Raw genomic sequence first — 19,284 nt, 5'->3', positions numbered from 1 at the left:
AAAAGAAAATAAGTACAACCAGTGAGTCAGTGGTGAAGACACATACTGTTACAAAGTGAATACATGAAGAAAGAGAAACCAAACGAACCTAGCTGGTTTACATTCAGAGGCCTCACGGAACAATCGTGGTTTCATTCATTCTAAAACGCTTAATAAAAGATGTATTGGACTACAAATTCATATACAAGAGAAAGTGTCATCATAAATCGCTTACAAAACAGAGTATGATGAAAAATAGTGCAATGGAAAAAAACCATGGAAAGTTACCCACTCGTCTTTAACCTGCCTCATCATCTTATGGGTTAGTGATTTATTTTATTTCTCATGACTTTAAGCTACCTGGAAGAAAATGATTCAACAGGAAACAAAACCTGTGACACACACACACACACACACACACACAAAAAGAAAGAAAGAGTGCATCTTAAGTGTTTACTTTTTTTCCCTTACTTTAACGTTAAGTGTCTTAAAAAAAAGAGAAAGAAAAAAAAAAGGGGTGTTAATATTTTGTGTATCTTTGAGTGTACATGTGCATATTTCTACCAATAAATCACAGGTGCAATACTGTAGATGTGTGTGTGTGTGTGTGTGTGTGTGTGTGTGTGTGTGTGTGTGTGTGTGTGTGCACACACATCAATCTACTGGACGTGACAGTTGTCTTCTTGTCGTTTCTCTTTCTGCTCTGAAATCGTGTGTGAACTCAGTGAACCATGCACAGGTTTCTCCTCACCACTTGGGGAGGGACTCTGGAAAGGTATGGAGCCCAAAGCCTGTGGAGGAAGAGCAAGAAAAGACAGATGACAAAATGAAAGAGAAAAACACAACAAAGTAGGATGTGAATTTTGGGAATTAAACACATGTAAAGACACAGTCATAAAACAGTGCCGAAGAAAAAAAGTTTTTTTTTGGACCAGTCAAGCTGACTGAAGCAAATGTGGGAGTCAGGAAGAAACCCTGCTACAGCGATACTGGAAGCTCGCATTCAGATCTCATTTACTGTACTACGCCTGGAGGCAGACATTGTTCACAATACTCTGCTTTATACTGGGCAATGAGTATATTCTATAATGCAGCGACATGATTCCCCGTTTTGCCGGCTGTCAGAGATTGATGGCACATGTGGAATACTGTACCGTGTGTGTGTGTGTGTGTGTGTGTGTGTGTGTGTGTGTGTGTGTGTGTGTGTGTGTGTGTGTGTGTGTGTGTGAGAGAGAGTGTTTGTGTGTGTGTATGTGTGTGTGAGAGTGAGTGAGTGAGATTGTTGGTGCTGCTCACCTTGGCGTCAGATGCAGATACAGTCTGTCTGGCAGCCAGTCGAGGACTGCAGCGCTTCACTGTCGTTCTCCTCACGATGAACGGACTGGCCTCCCCCAGAGGTATATCAGCAAAACCTGTGAGGGTACAAAACGATGACTTCATTTTTATTTATTTATTTTTTTGTATGGACAATGAAAGTCATAATTTCAAATGATTGCTTTGTTCTGCCAACTAGTGTTCCACCCAGTGATTTATCATTTCTGTGCAACTCCATTACATTTCCCATCTAAGTTACAAGCTAATCACACTGTATCCCACTAACATGAGAGGCAAGCCTGCTAAACTAGGACTCGCACGAATACATCGGCACAGAAAAACAAACTACTTTTTTTCCCCCCTCAACATTGGCAAACTACAATTGTGGCTCCATTAGTTTACCAGCCAGCACATACCCCTTTGCACCAGCTCAGGAAGTCCTTCTGGTCTGAACTCCTCCTCTTCCTGTTCAGTTCTTGGTTTGGGTGTAGTCGCTGTGCTGGCTTTGATCTTCTTTGTCAGGTTGTGCAGGGCCTCCTGGGCACTGTCTTTATTACTGATGTCACGGTGAGCCCGTTTCACTGAAGATGACCCCTGAGGAGACTTATGTGGTGTTGAAGGAGCCATGTTCTCAGTGTTGTCATCCTGAAGTCTGGAAGAGGACTTCCTTCCCGAACGCCGGCGGTGAGTACCGTCGGTGCTGCTAGAGTGGACGTTAGTTTCGTTAGCCCCTTGGCTAGCAGTGAGCTGCTCCAGCCGGGTCGTCAGTGCATCGTTGGCCTCTTCCAGTTTGTGGACTTTAACCATCAGGCTGCAGTATTTCTCGATGCTCTCATCCGCCTCGCTGCTTTTCTCCTCCAGGAGTTTGTTCAGTTCATCCAACTCGCTCTTCATCGCCTCCAGCTCTCCGTTTCTCTCTTCCAACTCCTTCTTCCTTCCATCGAGGGCAGCCTCAAGTTCTTCCACCTCCTTGGTTTTTTCTTCTGCCTCCACCCTCTTCTGCTGCAAGGCAGTCTCCAGGTCTTCCACTTCCTTCTTTCTCTCCTCTGCCTCCACCTTCAACTGGTTCACCTCAGTCTGCACTGACTCGCTGCTCTTTCTGTCCCCTGTAACAAAAACGTGACCCATGGTAACATTACTTAGCTGCACCTTCCTGATTTAATCTCCATGTTTGACCGTTTACAACAGAGAGACCGGAGTTCCTCTCCAATAACTCTTTGTTCTAGGTGTCCACTTTATCAGAAATTTATTTATTATGTTTTTCAAGTCATTTTGATGAATGATTACTGCATGTTAGCACTGAGACTAATTCTTTCATAGCCCTCCTATTTCAAATCATAAGTAGCATTATATATATATATATATATATATATATAAATACAATTATCTTATTGTCTATACTTTTCATAAGATTAGCCTTTATCTGGAATTATTCAGATCTTGGATTAATTTGGATTTTTATTTAAAAACACACACTGATCTGTGTCCATACCTGAGCAGTTTAACATCTCTTGCTTCTCATGCTCCAGCTGTTTGCAGGTCTTCATCCAAAGACTCATCTTGCTCAGGGCAGAGTCCCTCTCTTTAGACAGACGAGCAGCCTGAGAGGTTAGCTCCGACACCTGACACGGGTAGACCGAAAGTGGTAAGATTTAATCATGTGAAAATATGTCATGTGGTCATTTTAAAATTCATTAACTTTTTGAATACATGCTGAGTGGTTGGCAATTTGGACAGACAACTATGCCCACATAAGTCCTGCTAAAAGGACGCCAGTGTAAATTAACGCCTGTGAATGTACAAACTCACTCAAGGCTGCCGTTTGAAGCAAGATGGCGCTGTGTCGTGCAGTAGCCTGTTGCAGCAGCTCCTGATGTGTATGTGTATTTTGAGTCACTTTTCATGTATATTCTGTATGTGTGCTGTGTGTCTGATATTTTTTGCTGCTGCAACACTGGAATTTTTTTCCCGGGATCAATAAAAATCCATCCATCCAGTTGGATTAAAGCTTTTTTTTTTTTTTTTTTTTTTTTTTTTTTTTTTTTTTAAATAGGATTAAAGGTGACACAAAGTAAAAGTAAACTGGTGATTATCTTTTAACGCTGGTGAAGCATGGTGAAATGGATTATTTCAGAGTGCATATGTGTGTGTGTGTGTGTGTACCTGCTCATTAAGCTGTGATGCAGACAACTTGGATGTTTCCAACTCCTTTTCCATAGAGGCAACTGTAGACTGAAGGGTCTCTTGTTCTTCTGTGAGTTTCTCTTTCTCTTCTTCTGCTCTTTGCTTCTCTTGTTCCAGTGAAGAAAGAGCTGAAGCCAGATCACTTCTCTCAACTTTAATCAAAGAGAGGGAAGACTGCAATTCTTGTTTATCCACCTCAAACTTCTGTTTCTCCGCCTCTATTCTTTCTTTCTCTTCCTTTAATGAAGAAAGAGTTTGCTGCAGGTCACATTTCTCCGTTTGGATCAAGGAGAGGCTAGACTGGAGCTTCTCTCTCTCATCAGCTAACAGCCCCCTCGCTTGCTCCAGTTTTCCTTTCTCTTCTTCTACAGATGTGAGAGTGCCACGCAGGTTACCCCTCTCTTGTTCCACTGAAAACAGGGTCGAGTGCAGTTTCTCTTTTTCCTCTGCCAGCCTTCTATTTTCTTCTTCTATCTGTTCTTTCTCCGCCATTAGAGACGAAATGGATTTTACTGAGGCACGTCCCTGATCTGCCGCCTCCTCCAGCATTGCTCTCTCTTCCTCTTTAGCTTTTAGGAGTGTTTTAAGCTCCTTCATTTCTTCTTCCAAAGCCTCAATACTGGTCCTCAGGTTGTTTCTCTCTTTCTCCCAATCCTCTACCTGAGAGCGGAGCCTCTCTCCTTCTGTCTGCCACTCCTCCAGAGAAGACTGCAGACACGTTTTCTCTTTCTCCATCTCTACCAGAAGAGACTGCATCCTCTCTTTCTCCCCTTCTGTTTCTGCACCCTTTTGTTCCAGGGAGATCTCTCTCTGCCGAGAGGCTTCCAGCTGTGCCTGGAGGTCATCCACTTGTCTCGTTTGCTTCTCCGCTTCCTCTCTCATTTCGTTCTCCAGCTCTTCTACCCTGCATTTCTGTCTCTCCTCTTCCTCTCTTCTGTCTACCTCTGCCTTCTCCAACCCTCTCTCCAGCTCCTCCTTAGCAGCCTTCAGTTCCTCTATCTCTCGGTTTTTTGTCTCCAGTTCTCTCTCCATGCGTTCTTTCTCAGATATCAGGTTGTCCAGCGTGGCTGAGAGCTTGGATAATTTCTCTCTGAGCTCTCGTTTCTCCTCCTCCACCTGGGGATCAGGAGGTGGTGAGGGTTGAAAAGGAGACAAGCCAAGGGTTGAGGAGAAAATCAGGATAGAAAGGAAACATGAGAGAAAAAGGTAGGAGAAATCTGATTAATATTTTGCTTATATTGTTTACAACTCTCGTATTTTACTATACTACATAAAGAAACCATCACATATACACAGCAGAGGACATCAGACACAGAGGCATATGAATGTACCTTTTCCCTTTCCTCCTCCAGCTCAGCTTTGGCTGTTTCTGCCTGTGTAAGAGCATAAAACATTTGCATTTAATACAAACAAATGTTGACCCTTGATCAAACCAACCATACATGTCAATTTTATCCAGGCAATGGTAAAAATGAGCCGTTACAATGTAAGACAGACGTCGTGGTTATTTTTTTTTAACAGAATACCTGTAGTACAGCTTCCTCTAGACTTTGCTCTTCCTCTTCCTTCTCTCGCTCCAGGGCATCAATGCGATCTTGCAGTGTGTCAGACTTCCTCTGGGCAGCTAGAGAGGTAAAGAGTCACAATTAGGCCAACACCAACTTACAAAACTCAAGAGGTTATGTAATTTCAAAGGATGTTAAGAGTCACCTTTGAGCAGCTCTGCCATCTTCTTTTTCTTCCTCTCATCCGACTCGATGCGGACCTGGAGCTTTTCAATGCCAGTCTTCATCTGCTGGACCTCTTCTTGTGTGGAGTTAAGACGAGATGCAATCTCTCCTTTTTCTAGTAGAGAGGACTCCAGGGACTGTGAGAGACGGCACACTTCTCCCTCTAAAGCCTTGAGGAGAAACAGAAGGCAACATGGAGGATTAGAAACTAGAGAGTATCTGAGGCTTCAGTGGCACATGAACTCTATATTAAAAGCATTCCAACTGTAAATGCTTTTTAAAACACAAAACAGGCTCTCTGTGAAAACCCAGACTCTAAGTTATAACCCCCTCACCTGTATCTTGCCAACCATAGACTCAGTGTTTTGATTGGCTGAGGTGTGGTCTTCTTTGATCTTGTCCAGCTGCCCGATTAGCTCCTCTCTTACTCCACTCTGTTGGGATATTGCCTGTTCCAGCACCTTAATCTGCTCTAACAGCTTTGGAGAAGGAGAACAAATGAGGGAGAAAAGGGAATTCACTTGACATTGTATTCACAATACAATGTCAACATATCAGACCACGTGAGTGTATCGTCATCAGACCCCATCAGCCAAAATGTTACATTAATCTAATGTTCATTTTTTTGTTCATATATAGCCAATAGAATCAAAGAGGAAGTTCTGCATTCTGAATTAAAAAAAAAAAGGTGAAGCCATTTGGTGAACTTTGTGCCTCTTTTAATGGCCTGAAGATGCCCACCTAACAAGGTGACAGACTGCTGTAAATAGAAGCCTCTTTTTACCTGTATCACATATTTTAATTGACACAAGGAACTATGCGCAGGTCCCAGACTCTTGAATGATCCATGTACATTACCTGTTGCCTCTCGGTCTTCATTTTCTCCATGCAGCTTTGCAGGGCTTCATACTCTTTCCTCCCTGCTCTGATGTCGTCCTCCAGGATGGAAATTAAGTTCCTGGTGTCACAGTCAGTCTTCTCCCGACTGTGAACTCGCTCTCTCCATTGGCCCAGAGACTTGTTCAGGTCATCTCGCTCCTCGGTGCAGGACACAAGTTCAGACCTCAGCTGGGTTACCTGGAGAAATAGTAAGATTTAGAATAGTTATGCCACACTGATTGATCAGTAAGCACACCGTGTTCAGTAATGTCTTGCTGGGTTGTCAGTTTTTGCACAAGGAAAAACTGAAATGCTTGAGTCCTATGCTGTTTGAGTCCTACATATTTGCTTTGATTTATAATTTTCCAGAAACATGCACAGTAATTTAGCTCTTACACATTCAGCATTTTGATGTTTTAGCTCACAAGCGTTTGATGGAGTGCTCACCTCTGTCCTGAGTGTTTCTATCTGCTGCTCCATGCCTGAACAAGTCCTCCTCTGGTTATCCATCTCATTCCCCAATTTGGTCCTCTCCCCCTGCAAAGTCTCCAGCTCAGACTCCATGCCCAGGATGTGCTGCTCCAGGTTTGCTTTCTCAGAGCGAACCCTCTTCAGCTCACTTTCCTGCTGAAGGAATTTCTCGTCCCATCCACCTACAGAACCAAGGAAAATATCGAATCAATACCAAAGTGCAAAAACATAGTACACACCTTAAAGCCTTCACAGTCCTTTATCAATCATGCTGTGCCATCATATAAAGACAAACCATGGCTGCACACTCTGTTTCAGAGGTTTAAAATCAGTAAATCTTGCATGGTGAAGTTAAAGTGACGGTTCGGAGTAATTTAAATTTTACCTTATTTAATCATTAAATTAATAAATATTTTTGTTGTATCTCTTTTCGGTGTTGTAATTTGTAGACGGCCCTAAGCACTCGTCTAATTGCAGGTAGCAGCAGCAACAGAGAGCAGAAGAGAGCAGGCAAGTGTTCATAAACTTCTAGTGTACTTACAAACTTTCAAATCCATCGTTTTATGAGTACATAACCTATTTGTACTAGTGTAGAAGTTTGGTATCATTTCGGGCATTATTAGTGGGGTAATTTACAAGATACAAACGTGGGTCCATTAGCCCCTGCGCTAATAAGCCATTCAGCTGATAACGCTACTCTAAGCTAACTCTCCCAATGTTAGACCCAGGTGAAAAAAGCTTCTGGGGGCATGTTTGGCTCAAGGTCATGGTGCAAAGGACCCTAGGATGAAATTACTCCGAACCATCACTTTAATCCCTCATATGCAGTAAAGTAGAAAAACATATACCTTTGGCCATCTCCAGTCCTTCCAGCATCTCCATAACATCAGCCAGCTGGAATTTAGCTGTTTGCAGCTGCAGAGTTAACGTTTCCCTCTCCTCTGACAGCTGAGTCAACTAATAATGAGCACAGTATTAGTATCAGTTAATAATTAAGTGGCAGTGTAAAGATGAAGGATTTAGCATTCTGCTATGTCTTCCCCCTACCTGGTCAGCAAGGCCCTTCTTCTCCTCCAAAGCGATGTTGAGCTTATGTGCTGCACCCTGTGCCTCCTCCTCTGCTGCAAGAACTTTCTTCTCCGAGTTTTGAACTTGAACTTCCAGTTCGGTGGTCAACTCCATTCTCAGTGCAAGGTCGGACCTCAGTAGGTCAAACTCTGAGCGCAGGGTCTGGAGTTCTTGTTTTGTGATCATTTCTGTGAAGTGGTTGAGGTCACCTTGTACCTGGGATGACTCTATCGCGGTCAGACAGATTACATGTATTAAGTTATTTAAACATCATTGATCAGAATTAAGACAATACTTTTATTTTTAAGTTTCAAAATGTGGATCCCCTTGAAAAGTTGAATTACCACTGTTATTAAAACTAGCAAAAGTAAACTATTAAAGTATTTTTGCAGAAAATGTTGAAATCATGAGTCTAAGATGGCAGCTCAGTGTGAAACAAGAACACACTCCGTTATCAAAACTTCAGACATGAGCACCATTTAATTTCTCACCAGAGGATTCTAACTGTCTGGTCTCGCCAACAGAGGACGATGACAGAGAAAGCTCAGAGATTTCAGATGTCCTATCAAGAGTATCTCTGGGACTACAGCTGTCTTCAGGAAGCTGCAGGAAAGAAGACGAAATTCAAACGGTCATAATCAAAACTCAAACAGAATGCTCAAACTTTTGAATGCTAAACATTTCTTTCTAGTAGAGAAATATCAGTAGTAACTATCACGTTCCCTGATTACATTAATGATAAAATAAATAAATGAAGTGTTCCCCAACTTAAACCCATGAAATCATCATGACTGAAGGACAAATAGACAGTGTAATAGTTTCCTACCTGATCTAAGGATTGCTGTTGGTGTTGCTGCTCCTCGTGACCCCTCGTTTCCCCAACATCAGCCACATGTGCCTCCCTTTCCTCGTCCAGATGTTCCTTGTTCATCTCTTGCTCAACGATGTCCTCCCTAAACGCCAGCTCTGTCTCACTGGCAGGGTTGAGGGGGATTTGATATATTTATCATGTAATGAAGCACATACGACTCACAAAAGCATATTGCGCATTTGTGCTTAGTATAAAACTCATTGTACCTGAACGCCTCATCCGACTGGTGGGAAGGTTCACCCAGTTCAGACACAACCGGGCTGAGCTGTTCTTTTACTGGAAGGGACTCAGTATTGGTGCTTGTATCAAGTGTTGGCTCTACATCAGTCCGTCCTGCTGCTTCTGCTGAGGAAACCGTTGTGGACAATTCAATATAAATGCATGTATTCCTATTAAAGTAGCAGTGTTTCGTGAAAAAAAAAAAAGTTAATCTAGCTTTGGTTTACACTCACCGCCAATATCTTCCCCCCCAGTCTCCATGTGGCTGATTTTTTCGCCTGGGTTCTGGGTTCCCTGTGATTCTGAGAGCTGCTGTATGAGGCTGTGTTGTTGGCCCGCCTGCTGCAGCAGTGAGTCGTACTGCTGCTTGAACACAGTCAGCTCCTTCTGTAAGCCCGCCAACTTCTGGTGCAGTTCTGCCTGCTCTGCCTCAAACTGTTGGCTCCTGTGATCCAACATCAAAGTGATGCTATTACAATTCCAGCTAATATTAATAGTGAACAAAACATTTAATAAACTACAAAAAATATACATACTGAAGAATTTAACTATGGTGACTCATACAAACTCAGGATGTACTGTACCTCTCTCGGTTCTCCTGATCAGTCCTCTTGTCGCTTATCTCCAGCTGCTCTTTAAGTGAAGCCACCTCTTCTTCATGCTTCTCTATGCTGTCTTGTAAGATCAGCTTCTCCTCCGTTACACGATTCACACTAGATTGTAGTTTGATGTTCTCTTCAGTCAGCTGGTTATAGTTCATTTCCAGCTGAAGCTTTTCCTCAACTACTCGATTCAAGTTAGAGATCAAGTTACTTTTCTCGGACGTTAGCTCACTTAGTTTAGCCTCGAGGTGGACTTTCTCCTTGTTTACCAGATTGAGGGAAACCTCTAGTTGGGCTTTCTCCTCGACAACCTGCCTAAGGGTCGATTCAGCTTCTAGTTTCTCTGCAGTCATTTGATCGATATTCTGCTTTTCTTCAGTTAACTGCTGAATGTTGGTCTGCAGTCGTTTGCCCTCCTCAGATAGCTCGTCTAAACTGGCTTCCAGCTGTTTCTTTTCTGCATTTACTTGAATCATTTTAGCTTCTACTTGCCCTTTGTCATCTGTTAGCTGTTTCAAAGTAGTCTCAAGGTTGTTTTTCTCGTGTTGTAATTGGTTAAGGTTTTTGTCTTTGTCCTCGATTATCTGCCTGAGAGTTGTCTCTAACTTGACATTTTCCTCTGTGGTCTGACTGAGTTTAGACTCTAAAGTAGCAACACTGTGCTCCAGCTCTTGTTGTTTGACAGCATCCTCTTCCAGACGAGTTATTTCACAGCTCCTCTCCATCAGCTCCTCCCTAGCGGTGACGTACTGTGTCTCCAGCACTGAGTTCTGAGATTGGACCTCCTCTAACCGGCCTTCCAAGACAGAGACCTGAAAAGGTAGAGTTTGGATTGAATCTAATCAGTGATGTTTTTAGGGATTAGGGATGTTTTGCAACAGAAGCTTGTGAAAATATTGCTGAATTGGGCTTGAATTTGAGTTAACTCTAAATAAATCAGGCACATGTGTTATGAGACACATTGACATTTTAGACTTAAAGGAAAGCTGTTAAAATACTGAGCTCCAAAGGATGATGAAAATTAAGCAAGTCTAGCATTTGTGACACAAAATGATTTGGATAAACTTTTGTGTAAGATGGTGGCTCTACCTGGGTTCGGCTGTCCTCCAGCCTTGCCTCCATGTCAGACATTTTGGTTTGGTTGTGGGCTAGATTAGCCTCTAGTGACTTTATGGTTCCCTTCAGCTCCTCCACCTGACTGTCAAAAGAGTTCACGGCAGTCTCGTTATCCTCCAGGTCCATTTGCAGCATCTCCATCTGGACCTTAATGTAAAAAAAATGACAAGAATAAAGGAAGTTCTTAAAGTAATTACACACCACACACACTTTCCACTATATGTAAGAAGACTGTAGACATGTCACTAGGACAAAAATATAAACCAAGAGTACATCAGTAACCAACCTTGATTTTGTTCATGGCAACCATCTTCTCCTTCAGGAGTTCTGAAGTTTTGGACTGCTCTGCCTCTGCTTTATTAAGCTTCTCCTTCAGACTCTTTATCGTGTTGTCTCTCTCTTCTAAGCCGTGTGAAGCAGCCGACAGAGTCGTCTTCATGGTCTTGATCTCCTCCCGTCGAGAACTTAATTCCGTTTTAGCAGCAGACACTGATTTCTTAGTGGCTTCAAGCTTCTCTTTGAGGATATTCTCTTTGTTGAGGAAATTTTCAACCTCCAAAGCATGACTCTCTGACTCTTTGCTCATCTTCTCTGTGAGCTCTTTGACCTCTTTCTCCAACGTAAAGATCAGACTGATTTTCTCCATCAGTGTGTTCTCCAAGTTGGACTTGATTTCAATAGTGGAGGAGTGACTCTTCTCAAGAGCTTCTAGATGCTTCTTAAGGTCAGCATGGGACTGGTTGGCCACGTCCAGTTCATTCCTCAAGACTGGAAGCTTCTCTGCTGCATCTTTGCTTATGGTTACCTCTTTTTCTAAGGAAGATATCTGCTTGAGAAGGTTGTTGATCTTCTCAGTATGAGCCTGCTGGAGGTTCTTCATGAGAAATAGATGTAAGTTTATTATTTGTACTGTACAAGTACAGCCATGGTATACATGGTATATATCATATATAAAATAGGTTGAATGAAACATAATACTATTTATTTTTAAAAAACAATATTTTACCTCAGCCTCTTTCTTTGTCTCTTGAACCGCATTTTCCAGTTTAGCCTTTTGTTTCTCCAGAGACAAAACTTGAGCTTCCGCCTCTCTGAGCTGCTTATCCTTCTCTTCTGTGTGGCTCCGAAGATCTTGCAGCTCCTCCTCTAACTGTCTGAGCTCTTCTGATTTCTTCTCATGCATCTTTTTGTGCTCCTCTTCATTCTCTGACAGCGTCTTAATTTGTTTCTGCAGCTCAGCTCCCAGTTGCTCCTGGGCCTTCAGGAACTGATCCGTAGAACTGACCTAATACATGAAGAGAAGATTCAACCAGGGCTTTCATTTGTTAGGACAAAAGTAAGGAATAATACCCAACATAATGTACAAGCACAGGGTATAACATTAGCAGAATACATTTGATTTAATTTAATTAATTTGCCACTGAAATTAGAAATAATCAGTCAAAGACTCTTTTTCTTCTAGCGCCAGATATAACGTTGGGTAAATATGAAATGTATGAGGATACTTTGATCATAAGATTATGTTGTACCTTATATTGCAATCCATTACAACATCACTAAATACAGCCTCAAAAATGTCCACCAAAGTTAAAACCAACTTCAAAAGAAAAGAGTGAATCTGATTAAAAATCTGTTTCTGTTGCATTCCAGTAAAACAAACCTGGTTTTTGGTGAGCAGCAGCTCTTGCTGAGCCTCCTCCAACTGCAGCTTGAGCTGCTCGGCCTCTTCAACCTTTGCTGAAACACTCTCCTCACACTGCTTCAGCAGGGCTGCCTTCTCGTCTGCCAACCTGATGGAGATCAGACACCAAGGACAGAAAAACGTATGTTAAAAGCAAGCTACAGTTATCGTTTCCCCCAAGGAAACAATGGGAACACCGTATTCATAACATACGTGTATCATAAGACACTAATTAGGTATCCTAAAGAATGTTATTGTTGCTGTATCAATTATCCTCTTAAACCCTGCAACCTCATGTTGCACAGTGACGCAGGGTAAAATCAACAGCAGGGCTGTTGTATTGGAAAAGACTTCATTCAAAATGATTAACTAAACAACAACAACAACTCCCACCTGGCAGTTTGCTCCTCCTGCTGTGCAGTGGCCTGAGCAATGCTCTCTCTCAGCTGGCTGATCTCCGATTGGCCCAACTCGACCAGCTGGTCTTTGGAGCGTGCCAGGTCGCAGGCTGCCTGGTGTTCGCCCTGCAGCTCTGTGTTGGTCCTCTCAGCCTGCTCTGCTCGAGTCATTTCCTTTTGCAACTGCAACTCCAGCCCTTTGACCTGTTCAAATAAAAGAAGTTCGTTATAATAAAAATAAGTTGAAACAATGGCTATTGATTATACTGCTTTAGGTCCAGTAGGACTATTATGAAAATATAAAATTTGATTCATAAAAATCGTTTATGTCTACCTTGCACATGCCTGGGCTACTGAACTAAATGCACTGTAGCATATACATGCATAAAATAGGCAACAAAAGAATTGCATAAATATACCTATACAAGTAGTTATGTCTCTCATTGTATTGGTTTGCCCTTTTATGGACATAATGCACAAAAATAGTTCTGAGTAGTTTGAACCTATGTGTTTTTTTTAAGAAGGAATATTCAAATGTCTTTTTGGCCACTTTTGACAGCCTGAAGGTCCAGTCAGATTTTACATTGTTATTGGGTATCCTGTGATGTTACCAAGACCAACGTCAGAATAAAGGTATAGTGCAATTCAATGATGCAGAGAGAATGTTTATCAGCTAATTCCATTACAAAACAGGAAGGAGGGATATCATGATTTTTTTCAAATACCACATTCAACATTTCAAAATTAACAATTTTACTGGAAAGTTGTATAAAAACAAAGCAAATTATAACAATACAATAAATCACCTGCGCTTCAAGCTGAGCCACTTGCACAGCGACATTCTCCAGGTCTTTGGTGTGCTTCCGTTCGGCCTCGGAGAGTTTAGACTGGAGCTCGTTGTACTGATGCTCCCTCTCCTCCAACTCTGTGCTCTTGTTGAGGAGTTCTCCCTTCAAGGAATCGATGTGAGCAGACAGACTGGCCTTGTCTCCCTCTACGCTCGAGAGCTGTTTCTACAATAGTGAGTAGAAATGTGTCAGCCCACAGAATCTCCAAAGCAAAGTGTAATTAATGGCAATAATCAGAATACAACACATGCTAGAATGCACTGGGCAACACAGGCTGAAGATTTTCACCATAAAATGACTTCATTAGGTTTCTTTAACGAAGAAATTATCTTTTACGATTTTCTGTGCTAACAGGGTCTTGCAAACATTATTATTAAAAATGAATCATTTGTGAATTTAAAGCAAACCCAACATGTAACAGGTTCTTTCAGTATGCTTGGGCAAACAAGTCTTCAGTAAGCAGGCTCATCAATTTGGATAAAATGTGTGGTATATCCTTCATAATCTATGGTATGAGGGAATATATTTGGAACCACAGCACCTTACCTTAATGTCGTCATTAGCCTCATTCATCGAGATAAGACCGTTCTCCAAGTTGGCAATTTTGTCAGTGAGGTCTTTTTGCACAGCCTCAGTTTGATTAATTAAGGTCTCCTTTTCTTTCTTCCACTCCAGCAGAGCTTGATGTTCTTGTTTCAGTTCCTTACTGTCATTCTGACTCGCGGCGAGATTGGATTTAAGCTCTTGGCTCTCCTTCTCGATTACTGTCAATCTGTTGGTCAGCTTCTCTGTCTCTTGCTTCTGTTTCTGCAGTTCACTCTGAGATCTACAGTGTAATAAATACATTTACAATGATTGAAGAGCATGTTAAATAAATATGGTATGGTATGCTTTTTACTCTTTCACAAACTGTGACTGAACATTCTTCTTTTCTATGCCTACCTGTCATTTTTGGTCTCTGCATCAGAAAGTGTCTTCTTCAAGCTGTCCAGCTCCCGGGCCGCAGCCTGAGTCTGCTGCTCCAGTTTAGTCTGAAGTCTCTTCAGCTCCTCCGCCTGCCCTTCTGATTTGGCTAAAGAGCAAAAAGACAAACAAGTTCAAAACAGAGATAACTTCAGATAACTCTCTAAAATACCTGCTGCCATTCCCACAACTAATTTACCTTTGAGGTCATCTAATAATCCCTGGGTGCGTTTGAAGCTCTGGTCTGCGCTCTTCTTCTCATCCTCCAGCTGACACAGACGCCTGCTGCTCTGGTCCAACTGGACAGTCACACGGTTCTTCTCTTTCTGCATCTCCTGGAGGGGAGAAACAAACAGGAGAGAACATGAGCGGAAGCAGTGTGGTAAGTTTTTAGTTTGCCACGAAGGGCTGTTCAGGCTTTAACTAAAAATAAAAGCTACTGTATATCAGTAGACTTTCTAGTTAGTTGTCAGTTCAAAATCAAGTTTAAGTGGATATTCTACTTAAAAGATAACCCACCTCCATTTTCCTGCGGAGGTCTTGCTCTTTGGTCTGGCTGGCCTGGAGGCTCTGCTCTAACCTCAGCATTTTCTGTTTCTGCTCCTCCACCTCCTTCTCCATTTGACTCTTCTGGAAGCACATCTGGAGTGGGACAAGAGGAGAGAAGAGTTGACAATGAGAAGGGAGAAGTAAAAGGGCTTCCAAGTTATCCTCTGATGGCTCTGTGAAGAAAGAATTCATTAAGAATAGAACCGAGATGTTACAAAGTTACCTTCTCCATGTCAGCCTGCAGTACATTGTGGTCTTTTTTGGACTGTTGGATCTCTTGTGTTAGCTTGGTTCTGGTCTGGTTCAGCTGCTGTTCCAAAGCCTGGTGAGAAGTCTGCAGCTGAGCAAGCTCCTACACAAAATATAACAGAAAAAAAAAAAAAAACATTTTTGTTCATAATATTTGTTAAAACCTAAACACATCAAAAGGTCTAATGTTGTTATGACTCCAGGCTGTTGCACCTTTTGACTGTTTCTCTCTTGGTCCTTGAGTTTCTGCTCCAGGGCTCGTTTGCAGCTCTCGGCGTTGTGCCTTTGACAGCTCATCTCCTCCGAGACTTGTTTCAGCTTCTGCTCAACCGATGAACACTATAAACAACAAGCAGAATTGTTGTCATTTACATGTTTTCTTATGTTTTTAACCATCTTGCTTACAATAAACTATGTAATCAAGCAGATATAGAACAAAAACAATGTTATCCCATATTAATTAAGTCTCTATGCACCAACCATGGAAGCCTACCTTGGCCACAATCTGCTGGTGTCTGTCTGTGGCCTGATTCAGCTCCTGGCTGGTCTTGGCCACATCTCTGTCCCGTTCATTCAGCTCTTTGCGGGACTGGTTCAGTTGGGTTTGCAGTTCCTGCAGCTTGGAGGCCTGGCTACGAATTTCCTTCTCCTGAGTGGACAGATTCCTTTCCAACTCTGACACACGGCCACGCAGCTCTGATGAAGAAAAAGTAATAAAAAAAAAAATGTAAGTCTTGTTGTTGGACATAGTCAAGATATTTAACTCAAAAGGAGCCATTTTTTTCAGAGGAAGTAGATGTGCAAAATAAATGCCCCCCTAATAATTCATGAAGAAGATACCAAACACTAGACAAGATATTAATTCTAAATTCATAAACAGTCCACCTTGGTTGATGGTCTTCAGCTGCTCCATCTGTTGGGAGGATCCACAGGGGCTCTGCACTGCTCTGGAAGAGCTCATCCGCTGGCTGGTTTTAATAGGCGTCTCCTCGTGGGCATCCCACAGGGACAATCCCCTCCTCTTCAAAGGCGTTTCCATTGCATCTTGAGACTGGCGGCTGTGGGACTGATCCTGCTGTTGCCATGGGAATATGGAAGATCCAGCTTGGCGGGCAGCAATGTCCTTGTGACTTACACTGACTGAGGACTGATTCAACAGCTAGAAGAGAAGAGATAAGTTAGCATCACCAACTACAAACAAACCCACATAATATAAGTAATGTACTCACTTTGACCTGCAGGACTTTGAGTTCAGTCTCCAGCCTTTTCCTTTCTTCTAACTCCTGGCTGTATTTCCCCTGAAGCTCATCTAGTCTGTTATCTATGGAACACAAATACAAACATAATGTTAGGGCAAACTGACAAACTTATCCAGAGTCACTCAGATACATATCTTTGGCTTATATACAAAAATAAAAGTAGATGAGAAGCAGCAATAGCACTAACATTTGCATTAATACCAGCCTGACAGGTAAGCATATCACTGAGGTGCAGAAAAAAAAAAAGAATAGCATAAATTTATGAAATACATACAGCAAGAACTTGAGACACAGGATAAAAAACTGAAATACCCTGCTGTCCGTAGAATGGGACTGGAGCTGGGGTAGGGAAACTTTTCTGTGGTGTAGCGTAGGGCTGAAGATCAGAGGAGGAGGATGACAATGATGAGGAGCCAGCAGGTTGCGAACGATCCAGTTCATTTTTGTACCTGAGCAGATGGAAAAACAACAAAGAAAGCAGCATTAACAGCTAATTAGGAGTTAGGGATTTCAGAGCTTTCCATCAGGTCAAATAGTTTATATCTATTCATGTTAAGCATGACTTACTCAGTAATTGACAAAGCAACAAGCTACAGGAGCTACAGGTACAGTGTAAAATATGCATATTAAAAGAAACTGAACTCACTTCTTGAGTTCCTGCTCCAGTCGCTCTATTGTCTTCCTGCAGGAGTTCAGCTGACCGTCCAGGTAGCTCACCTAGATTTAGGAAAATGATTCAAATCAAGTTTTTTTTTTCCTATACATTTGATTTAAAGAAGAAAAAAAATTGTTTGTTGGCTTCAAGTATGTGTGAAATATGAAGATTGGCTGTTATTATCGATGACCTGATAACTTTGTCCCCTAGCGCTGAATATATTTCAAACTAAACAGCTACTGCGGCTGATATTTCTTACATCAGTAACTGACCTGCTGCTCTTTGACTCCTAGGTCATGGACAGCCTTTTGACGGGCTTTCTCCAGAGAGTCACACGACTCTAATAACGACTGGTTCTCTCTTTTCAGAGCTGAGGTCTCGGTACGTTCACTGTCCGCCTGGAGAAAGAGAAACATGGATAATTAATAAACAGATTTCTATAAAATAAAAAAAAAATCTCTTTGTGTGTGTATTTTTTTCTGGTAGAATTTCCACTTCTGTTAGGACAATGCCATAGTAATTTCCCCAAGGGATTCAATAATGTAGTTTATCTACACTCAATGATGACAATTAATCTATTTTCAATCCATTCCTCTTAAACACTGACCTTTTGTTTCTGTTTTTGCAGGGCAGCCTCTAAGGAGTCCAGCTGAAACTGTTTCTGGTTCCTGTCCTTTTTCAGTTTGTCCAGCTGGACTTCCATCTCCTGGATCTTCTGCAGGGCTTTCCCTGGAAGTCCATCCTTCCACTCCTCCACCGCCCAGCTCATGGTTTATAACCTGACTGAACAGACATCAACTTATTTGAAGGAGGGAAACAATACTAATCTGCACATTGACTGAACAGTTCATTAATGACACAGATATGACCAATAATAACGTTAGGGTAACTGCTAAGTTCTGTATGTATTAACGTTACCATATCATGATAACAAATGCTTTTGTCCTAACAACAACAACACAACAATGGACAGGGAGAGTTTAGAGGTAGTTGGTTCAAATGCCAACTAAAAGTAGGTTAACGTTACAGAAGGTAGCTAACGTTAAACAACTGTAACAAGAAAACTACAACTTTCTGCTTCCTTGACCTGGCGTTGATGCATGACACCTCATTTGTAAAGAGACGATAACTTAAGTTATATCTTTGCATTATCTTTTATCAAAGTGGAGGAGCATTGTGAAGTTAGCTAGCTAACGTTAGCTACGTTACAGTTCACCGTAGCTAACATAACGTTAATGCTACAGCATTAGCTAGCTGCAATGCTGTTTAATAACGCCAGATAAACCCACGTATGAGATATTAGCTAATGAATTTAGCGTTAATTTAAAGAGGGACATAGCTAGCTACACGTAACGTTAGCAGCAATTGTTTCTGTTGTAACGTAACTTGACGTTAACGTAAGCTGGGTGAACAAGGTTTTAGCAAACGTTAATTTGATTTTAAATAAAAAATCAGCCAGTTAACGGCTGGAGTTTACTAATGTGTTGTGAAATGACACGTGTTAACGTTAACTTAAGGCTCAAATGAATCGCTATAAGAGTCAAGATAGTTGCACTTACTTTGGGCGCGATGCTTCTTTATCACACACTAGACTGTTGCTTAGGTTGTTCTCGTTGAAAAATTCAAACTCCACCGGAACAAACCGCAATTCACTCAGCTCTTTGGCCATTGGCTAGTTCTTGTGACGTCAGTCATACAACGCACACGATTGGTTTACTTCTGTTGGTCTCAACAGTGCCACCATGTGGTGTGACTTTTTAATGTTTTACCACCAACGTTACCAGTATACATCATACATCATCCGAAACCTGTCCGAAACGAGTGATCCTTTACTAAACTACAGGATGTGATCATAGTTAAACTTTAGGCTGGGACGACAAGCTCGTGTGCAATGTGTGAGACTGCATTTCACATTGAAAATAAAATACTTAATATCCTCACCTTGAAGATATTTTGGCTGAGATTTGCACAGCTAACTGGAAATGGTTATTCTTTTAATTACCTCACAAGATGGTCTGGCTGGTATGATGAGGATACAGTACTAACAGTCTAGAAGTAGCCTACTGTAATAGTTCACTTGAGTAAATCTGTTTTATAATTGAATCAATTGGTATAGGGGTAGGAGGTGATGATGTCTATTGACTATATTGACTGTAGTCCTCATGCTCACCTCTGCAACTGCTGTTTCAAGGGTTACACCTCTTTTTTCAGTCTATAGTTTAGACCTATAATAGAGCACACATTTGACA

The 19,284-nt window shown here is 41.8% G+C and overlaps 1 protein-coding gene across 2 annotated transcripts; it reads right to left on the bottom strand.

The window, feature by feature from the left end:
- Positions 1-449: 449 nt before the first annotated feature.
- Positions 450-18,680, bottom strand: cenpf (centromere protein F). Of its 2 annotated transcripts, none has more exons than XM_028575968.1 (38): positions 18,595-18,680; positions 17,643-17,818; positions 17,308-17,433; positions 17,027-17,097; positions 16,693-16,829; positions 16,351-16,442; positions 16,007-16,280; positions 15,615-15,817; positions 15,335-15,460; positions 15,096-15,224; positions 14,843-14,965; positions 14,523-14,658; positions 14,303-14,432; positions 13,907-14,186; positions 13,319-13,525; positions 12,508-12,716; positions 12,094-12,223; positions 11,440-11,718; positions 10,720-11,307; positions 10,407-10,580; positions 9,300-10,129; positions 8,949-9,160; positions 8,703-8,841; positions 8,452-8,599; positions 8,117-8,228; positions 7,605-7,852; positions 7,406-7,514; positions 6,534-6,739; positions 6,066-6,284; positions 5,543-5,686; positions 5,188-5,377; positions 5,004-5,101; positions 4,809-4,850; positions 3,457-4,593; positions 2,786-2,915; positions 1,710-2,399; positions 1,276-1,391; positions 450-770 (listed from the first exon to the last, which is right to left on the bottom strand). In XM_028575968.1, the coding sequence occupies exons 2-38, from the start codon at positions 17,802-17,804 to the stop codon at positions 639-641; spliced, it is 8,478 nt and encodes a 2,825-aa protein (XP_028431769.1). In that variant the 5' UTR covers positions 17,805-17,818; positions 18,595-18,680; the 3' UTR covers positions 450-638. The 2 variants fall into 2 exon arrangements, with proteins under 2 accessions (XP_028431769.1, XP_028431777.1); XM_028575976.1 differs by having other exon boundaries at positions 8,703-8,838.
- Positions 18,681-19,284: the final 604 nt, after the last annotated feature.

This window comes from Perca flavescens, chromosome 1 (genome assembly GCF_004354835.1).
Source record: "Perca flavescens isolate YP-PL-M2 chromosome 1, PFLA_1.0, whole genome shotgun sequence".
Taxonomy (NCBI): Eukaryota; Metazoa; Chordata; class Actinopteri; order Perciformes; family Percidae; genus Perca; species Perca flavescens.
The sequence above is the reverse complement of the archived record's forward strand: the minus strand, read 5'-3'. Positions and strand labels throughout refer to the sequence as shown.

Bases quoted from the DNA above. Each gene is read 5' to 3' on its own strand.
- cenpf (XM_028575968.1), bottom strand. From the start codon at position 17,804: ATGAGCTGGGCGGTGGAGGAGTGGAAGGATGGACTTCCAGGGAAAGCC. The intron at 12,224-12,507 runs GTGGGAGTTGTT...GATCTCCATCAG, and splicing joins CAGGAGGAGCAAACTGCCAG to GTTGGCAGACGAGAAGGCAG. The intron at 11,719-12,093 runs GTTTGTTTTACT...TTCATGTATTAG, and splicing joins TGCTGCTCACCAAAAACCAG to GTCAGTTCTACGGATCAGTT.